Source organism: Quercus suber, unplaced genomic scaffold (assembly GCF_002906115.3).
Source record: "Quercus suber isolate HL8 unplaced genomic scaffold, Cork oak 2.0 scaffold_729, whole genome shotgun sequence".
Taxonomy (NCBI): Eukaryota; Viridiplantae; Streptophyta; class Magnoliopsida; order Fagales; family Fagaceae; genus Quercus; species Quercus suber.
Genome location: NW_027070169.1, coordinates 323851 through 331755, shown reverse-complemented (window position 1 = coordinate 331755; position 7905 = coordinate 323851). Strand labels below are relative to the sequence as shown.

The window sequence follows — 7905 nt, the reverse complement described above, 5'->3', positions numbered from 1 at the left end:
CAACCTCAACTTCTATGCCATTATTATGTATGTTGCTACAAGATTACTGCTGTATTGAGCCTTGATGATTAGTACCAAGGTCTCATCTAGCTGTGTGCCATTAACAAATGAACAGAACAGAATACAAGGAGTGAAGCAATTAATTTGGTTTATTAGTAGACATTTCCATGTAGCCCAATTTGATATACTCTTTAAGGTTGTTACAGGACGTACCTGGCACAGCTGGAGTTCCTTGCTCTGAATGTTGATGACTATGGCACCAAAGGTTAAGATGGCATTATAATCCCTTAAGATGGCATTTTACGCCACTGGCCATAGTTTCCTTTTCATATTTCATCAATCCGAGTAGGTGTCCTAGACACCTATACAATATCAATGCAGCAAATAAATGCACTGTAAGCACTAGTAAGAAGTTCCTAAAATTTTCATTTTACATGCCTATAAATTAGTTTGAGACTTATAGTGAAAAACACAGAACATGAATACAGGGCCAAGTTAAATGATTTCTACTATGGTATGGCAGCTTGGAGGTCCAAAAGAATACTCCCTAATTGTGTACCACTAAATGTCATCATAAAGTTCTGCCAGTATGACAATTTTCTGAACATAAATAAATTGCAGAGACTAATATCCTTTTTTTTTTCCTTAGCATGTAAGCTTTCAGCTGCCACACTGATAAATTATGGATCCATGTAAATGATTTCTGCTTGTACAGAGGCTCGCCTGAATCGCAGCAAATCTTTTAGCAATTCCCATCCTCCATTGTTGGTAGCAGGCTTAACAGTCATTTTTTCAAGACCAGGGGATGTTGATAGCAGAAGGTTGATGAAATTTAACTCAGGTTTGATACCAGAAATGCCAAGTATTTTCACTAGTCGCAGTTGGTGACAACTCCAATTGTTGTCTTCTTTTATGTTAATTACCGTTCCTACAGCAGCCTGCTCCTCTGGACGAGCCTACATTAATTCCATGGCATTAAAATCTTTAGAAGTTCTCAATAGTAGATAACTAGATACCAAGTAAAAGATATTGTATAAACAGTTGATGTGTGCGTATGTGAGTGCATAAGGGATTGAACCCTGCAAGTATACTGACCATAGGGGTAGAGATGCCCCTAGACTGAAGGGCCACTGGTTATAAACAATTTATTCATTAGCAGAAGAAACAGGTGGGAGTATCAACATGACATACAAATCAAGTGTCAGTGTGCACATGTGTGATGTTGGTTTACATAAAACTAAGGTAATAATCAAGAGAAAGAACTCACCAAAACTTCTAGTTCTTGCAGATTAGGGGAACTTCTTAAGATGCATAAAGCAGTTAAAACCTCGTCCACATCATTGAAGTTTATGCGTACAGAAAGATAATTGAGATTGAAACATGGATTAGGCAACTTTCCTGGCACAAAGCCAATGGACAAATACTGGAACAAAAAGAAGATAGAACAATGGTATAAATTAACCTCAAATTAATGCAGTAACATCATGGACCTCCCCTGAAAATTGAATCAGTTCATTGGGATTTACATGACATTATAAGCAACCAAGTTTTGTGGTGCAAATACTAAGAAATCAGTACAATAACCAAGTAAAAATGGAAATGAGATCCTAAACAACCTTGTGCAAACAAGTGTTGAAAGAAGGAAACTCATTTCAAATTTTTAGTAATTTGTAAGGCCAATGAACACATCCACTTTCCAGAGGGCATCTAAGGGTACCTTATATCATAATAACAGAAATATTACCTTCAAAAAGTAACTCTGAATCTCCAACCTTCGAATATGGGGCAGATGAACAAAAAATTTGAGCAAATTGCTAGAGTTGGCATGAGATTGCCTTTTGTCATATAATCCAATGGAAACAACAGCTAATTGGAAGGCATTTTCAAAACTAATGTCATTAAAAACACCTCCAATGTCAAAAAACTGGAGATTTGGTGCCTCAATGTTGAGATAAGTGAAACCATCAAAGTTCATCAATGTCAATCTCTCAAGTAGAGGACAACTAGAAATTAGATTTTCAAACACAGCTTGACCCAAGGTCACATGCTGAAGATCAAGGCTCTTCAAACTCTTGAAGCCTTTAAATGTCGATGGAGGTTTTAGCAAACAATTAAATAACTCTAAATGAATCAAATGTTGGCAAGAAAATAAACAAGAAGGCATCTTGTAGCGTTGCCCTTTCCAAATTTCAAGTATGAATTCTTGGATAGAGTGCCTTGATAGATGAAGAATCCACCGATCAATGTCACTAATACCTTGAAGATCTCGATGGGATAGCTTGAACTTGTATATTGGGCCATTATGAAGTAACAGAACGTGATCAACAATATTCACAAGTTTACTCTTGACGACAGTTTGATCTAATGAAGAAAATGAGTAACACTCATTATCAAACACAAGATTTGGAAGGGTAGCCCATTTATATCTCCACTTGCTTGACAAAACACTTGTCCTTACCGCCTCCCTAATTGACAACTGTGAAAGAATTTGATCTACAACATGCCCTGGTAAGTTGCTGATTTCATCTAGCTCCATTTCCCTCTAGCACAGGGACTTTGGTGCTTCTCTTTGTCTCTGAAATATTTGAAGAAAAAATAAATAAAAATTAGATACAAAGACCAGAAGTTCCTAGGTCATTTTAGTCAGAGAGAGAGAGAGAACATAAGGATACGATGAAGCAAGTAATTCAAGAGTGAGAGATGGAAAGCAGAAAGTTATGGTTCATCCTTTCAGTTCCTTCAAACAAAGTTTATAATTTCAATCAAGTAAATTATCCCTATATTTAGTTCCATAACAAATTTCACAACAAAAAGAAGACACAAACTTTTATCCCATCAACTTTTATACTTTGTAAAAATATTTATTTGCTTATTTATAAAGAGTGCATTTCAAGTTGCTTCAATTTCTGAAACAAATGTTTCCACTTGAACAGGACCATTACAGATAGAACTCTACTTACATCAAGCCAATGAGCTCTAGCTTAAATGGCAACTCCTCTCCTTGTAAGAACAAGGTGGGGGGTAAATATCTTAGGTTCAGAGCTCATTGGGTGCATGTGTAATTACAAATGGAGAAAAAGAAAAAAGAAAAAAAGAATTATAATTTAATCAACCATTTGCTAGGGGCAAAGGGATACAGCTTGAGGCACATACGAAAGAAAATGAGACATATTCTTGATTTGTGGTTAGATAAACCCCAGTCTATGCTGGTCCAATTTTTAAGGTTGATTGTTGCCTCCCTTCATTGGTTAAACAAAAAATCCATAGAACAGGAGGAAGAAAGAATTTGAACAGCACTGTAAATTTGTAGACAATATGTCTACGCTAGTTCAAATCCAGCTCAAAATAGCAGCGTTCTAACTGAAAGTTCTTTCTTCATACATTATTCTGGAATCAGAGACAATGATGAATAACTGACAGTAGATCATAATACCATAAACACATGATCCTTGCAACAAGATTTCAAGTCAAACGCATCTGATTTTACATGTTCCTCTCCTTCTCAAAAAAAAAAAAAATTTGTGGTAGTAGGCTTCAAAAGTCACATACATTGTTTACGGAATCCTGTCTAGTGTTACCACAGGCAGAATATGGAAACTAGCCTATTCCAATACAATAGGAAAACCAAGGACCCACCCACTAATATACTCCCCTTGCTGAGCATTTGATATATATATATATATATATTGTAAGTTCATAAGATGGTGTGTGCAGATTAATGTCTTACCAAAGAAGAGTCTGCTCAGAAATTTAAGTGGGAGGTTCAGAGCCAATGGCCTATCCTTCGAACCTTTTCCAACACCATAAAGAGAAATCACATGTGTGTGTGTGTGTGTGTGTGTGTGTGTGTCTATATATATATATATATATCTCACTAAAGAAACCCCAAATGCCCAAAAGGAAATCAATGGATATCCCAGAATCCTAACCTGCAAGACTGCAAGCTGGAACCACCAGCTTCATAACTATATCCAGAACTTCCAATTAGCAAAGGTTGTACCCAATATACAAAACTCTCACTTTGCAGGGTCTGGGAGAGGTGATTGGTAGGTAGCTTCCATTTTATCATCGTGTTCCTATGGGAATACCTCGGTATTTTGCGACGTAATGTAGGTATTCAAATCCTATAAAACAAAGGGTCCCCCTAATTCTAATCAAATCAAACTTCAAATTTCCAACAAAATTTCACAATAGGTATTCCTTTCAATCTTTAATTGCACCGTCAAATGCAAATAAAACCCATCTCAAATATAACAAATCATTAACAATTCTAATCAATATAACTTGAAAGAATGAAAGTTTTCTAAAAAAAAAAAGCAAAAGAATGAAAGTAAATTCACAAACGCCATGCCATATCAAAACCTCACAAACAATGTCTACGCCAAATTAAAACTTGCACTAGTACAATAATGGCAATGAATATTAAACAATTTCAAATGCTAATATTATCAAATAATATGATCAAAGAAGAAAAGCTAAAAAGCAAAACCATTTGATATGAATTAAAAGCAAAAATTTAGATCGAAAAGCGATACTTTGGAGATTTGGAATCGAATAATGATAAGGTTTCTTTGTTTGCTGGTACCTGAAAAAAAAAAGGGTAAGGAAATGGATTCCAGTGGAAGCTCAGACCAAACTGAAGAACAGAGAAAAGAGTCAAAAAGATGAGAAGTCATAGTCCTACATTAATTTACTACTTGTACTAAAAAAATGTCTTTTTGTTCGTAGCAGCTTTCATTTGAAGTTGGGGAAAAGTGGAGATGTCAATTTCCGATGCTGGGATTTGGACCCGGGTTGCTGGATGAAAGACGGTATCCTAATTGGACTAGAGTTACGGCCAAAATGGCCCATTACCATCGATTTTAAAAATATTTGGCCAAAAAATACTGTTTCGAAAATAATTGGTGATCTACCACTTTTTTAAATACTCGAGTTTGGTGAACTCGAGTACTACATTTTATAGCTCCACCGTGGCATGGCTGACATGGCAATTGGATTTAAAAATTCCAAACAGTACTCGAGCTCAGGAAGCTCGAGTACTGTTCAATGGGATACCCGAGTACTAATGTCTAAAAACTCATTTTTATTTCTCACTCACTTCTCACTCTCAGAACACCAGAACACCCTCACCCTCTCCCTCTCCTTCACACATTCACACAAAGCCCAAACCCTCACACCGACGGCGGTAGAAAACCCGTGGCAGCAGAAGACTCTCGTCGGCAACCGAACTCAGCTAGCTTACTGTGAACACTCACACTCTCACTCTTCGTCACACCCAAACATAAAAACCCTAAACCCTCACTCCATCGGCGGCGGAAGACTCTCGTCGGTGACCTCTCACTCAGCTCTCTCACTGTCTCGCACTAAGGTCAGTTTTTTAGTTTTAGGGTTACGTATTTCATTTGAAATTTTAATGGATTGAAAATTAGAAATATTGAGGAAAAAAAACACAGATTAGGACCTCTTTTCTTTACTCATTTTTCTAGGTTTTGCATTAGTTTGAATCTAAATTGTTTATTGTTTTCTTTGTAGCCAAACCCTAAACCCAACGGGCCATCCTTATGCACAAGATAAGAACCACAAAATAACAACAACCAATAAGCATCAAAGTAAAGAAAAAAGAATTAAAAAAGCAAAAAACAAAGAGAAAAACGAAGGAGTTACATTAACTGGTAAACCCGAAATCCTCTTCCTTTTACCTATTTCTTTCCTTTCATAGCATCTCTTTATCTCACACACACACACATCCCTACACTTTGTGGTTCTTATCTATAATATCTTGCTCTGCACATTTTGCATGCTCACAAAGCCTTAAAAAACTGAGCACACAAACATATAAATCAAGCTCTTACTCTCTATTTTTGCACACACACTTGTTCACACGCCATTGCGTGTAGGTCCACATGCCACCATGGTCATGGTTCTTGGTAGATCCATGAGACTCTTCACCTCCACACCCACTTTTGTGGTTCACACACTATTCAAGGCACTATTAACTTATAGACTAGAGAGTGGTTGTTAGGTTTAAGAGTAGAGGAGTCTCAGTGAAACCTTGGTTCGGGTTTAGAAGAGAGTTGGGTTTTAGTCTTGATTTCAGAGTGGGATGACCTGTAAAAAGATTGAGAAGCCACCCTCATGGTGGTGATGGCTGTTTGTCTCAGAGAGCAAGGAAGTTCTTCCATCTTTAGATTGGAGAGTTTTAGAGAGAGAGCTTGGGTTTAGATGGAAAGCTCAAGCTTGTTAGAAGAGTATCTAGGTCGAGATAGTATTTGAGATGTGAAACCACCGTTTGTGGTGGTGATGAGGATCGAAGATGGTGGAAGCTTGAGCTTCGGCCATGAGAGATTCAAAGATAAGAGAGAAATCTCGGGTTTAGAGTGAGAGATAGAGCCTCGGTGAGATTTATTGTGGAGATTTAGGGTTGGACCACCGTCTGTGGTGGCATTGTTATTCAGAGGGGAGCTTGAGATTTTGGCCATTAAGGTCCATTTGAGAGAGCAGAAGGTAAAGGCCGAAAGAAGGTTATAAAGGAGCTAAAAGAAACGGCTAGGGTTTGGGAAGGAAATAAAAGGTTTGAGGTTGGGCTCACCCTAACCCCTTCAATTGGACCCTACTAGGGTTGAATCTTGGGGCCAAAATGGCCCATTACCATCAATTTTAGAAATATTTGGCCAAAAAACACTGTTTCAGAAATAATTGGTGATCTACCACCTTTTTAAGTACTCGAGTTTGGTGAACTCGAGTACTACATTTTATAGCTCCATCGTGGCATGGCTGACATGGCAATTGATTTAAAAATTCCAAACAGTACTCGAACTCAGGAAGCTTGAGTACTGTTCAATGGGATACCCGAGTCCACCAAACTCGGTATCAATCTGTATTGGCACCAATTGCTTCTAGCAATTGGATTTAAAAAATTCCAAACAGTACTCGAGTTCACCAAACTCGAGTACTGTTTAAAAATTACCCAGGTCCTCTTAACTCGGGTATCAATATACTAATATCTAAAAACTCAATTTTATTTCTCACTCACTTCTCACTCTCAGTGACCAGAACACCAGAACACCCTCACCTTCTCCCTCTCCTTCACACATTGACACAAAGCCCAAACCCTCACACCGACAGCGGTAGAAAACCCGTGGCAGCAGAAGACTCTCGTCGGCGGCAGAAGACTCTCGTCGGCAACCGAACTCAGCTATCTTACTGTGAACACTCACACTCTCACTCTCCATCACACCCAAACATAAAACCCCAAACCCTCACTCCATCGGCGGCGGAAGACTCTCGTCGACGACCTCTCACTCAGCTCTCTCACTGTCTTGCACTAAGGTCAGTTTTTTAGTTTTAGGGTTACGTATTTCATTTGAAATTTTAATGGATTGAAAATTAGAAATATTGAGGAAAAAAAAACACAGATTAGGACCCAATAAATTTGAGCTAATGCATAGAATAGAATGAGCTAATGCATATGACCAACTCTAAGTACTTTGTTGAGACCCAATAAATTTGAGACTAGGACTTAGTTATTGGTATTGTAGTATTTCACCCTCCATTTTGTGCTTATGTTGAAGAAATGCTATTTAGTCTAAATTTTCTTAATGATGAATTATTATTACTCATGTAAAAAAATCCATGATTTTCGAAATGGGGTCTCATATGTAGGGTTTGAGAGAAGTTAAAAAAAGAAAAAGAAAAAAAAAAGTGGTACATACCTCATAGTTATGATTGTTATAGCTAGTTATTTTCAAATGAGTCTTCACTAGATAAGTGTTTCTATGGGTATTTATATTTATTTGTCAACACTATAATATTAAATAAATAAATAAAATAATAATTATGATATGGGAATGAACATGACTAAATGTTTGTGTTAATAATCAGGTAATTCTAGCTTAGAGGCAGCTA

The 7905-nt window shown here is 37.2% G+C and overlaps 1 protein-coding gene across 2 annotated transcripts; it reads right to left on the bottom strand.

Moving 5' to 3' along the window:
- Positions 1–277: 277 nt before the first annotated feature.
- On the bottom strand, positions 278–4758 carry LOC112014049 (F-box/FBD/LRR-repeat protein At1g13570). 2 transcript variants are annotated; one of them, XM_065766662.1, is made up of 4 exons: positions 4536–4758; positions 1745–2575; positions 1268–1423; positions 278–956 (listed from the first exon to the last, which is right to left on the bottom strand). In XM_065766662.1, exons 2-4 carry the CDS (start codon positions 2534–2536, stop codon positions 681–683), a joined length of 1224 nt encoding a protein of 407 aa, XP_065622734.1. In that variant the 5' UTR covers positions 2537–2575; positions 4536–4758; the 3' UTR covers positions 278–680. The 2 variants fall into 2 exon arrangements, with proteins under 2 accessions (XP_065622734.1, XP_065622733.1); XM_065766661.1 differs by having other exon boundaries at positions 4586–4757.
- Positions 4759–7905: the final 3147 nt, after the last annotated feature.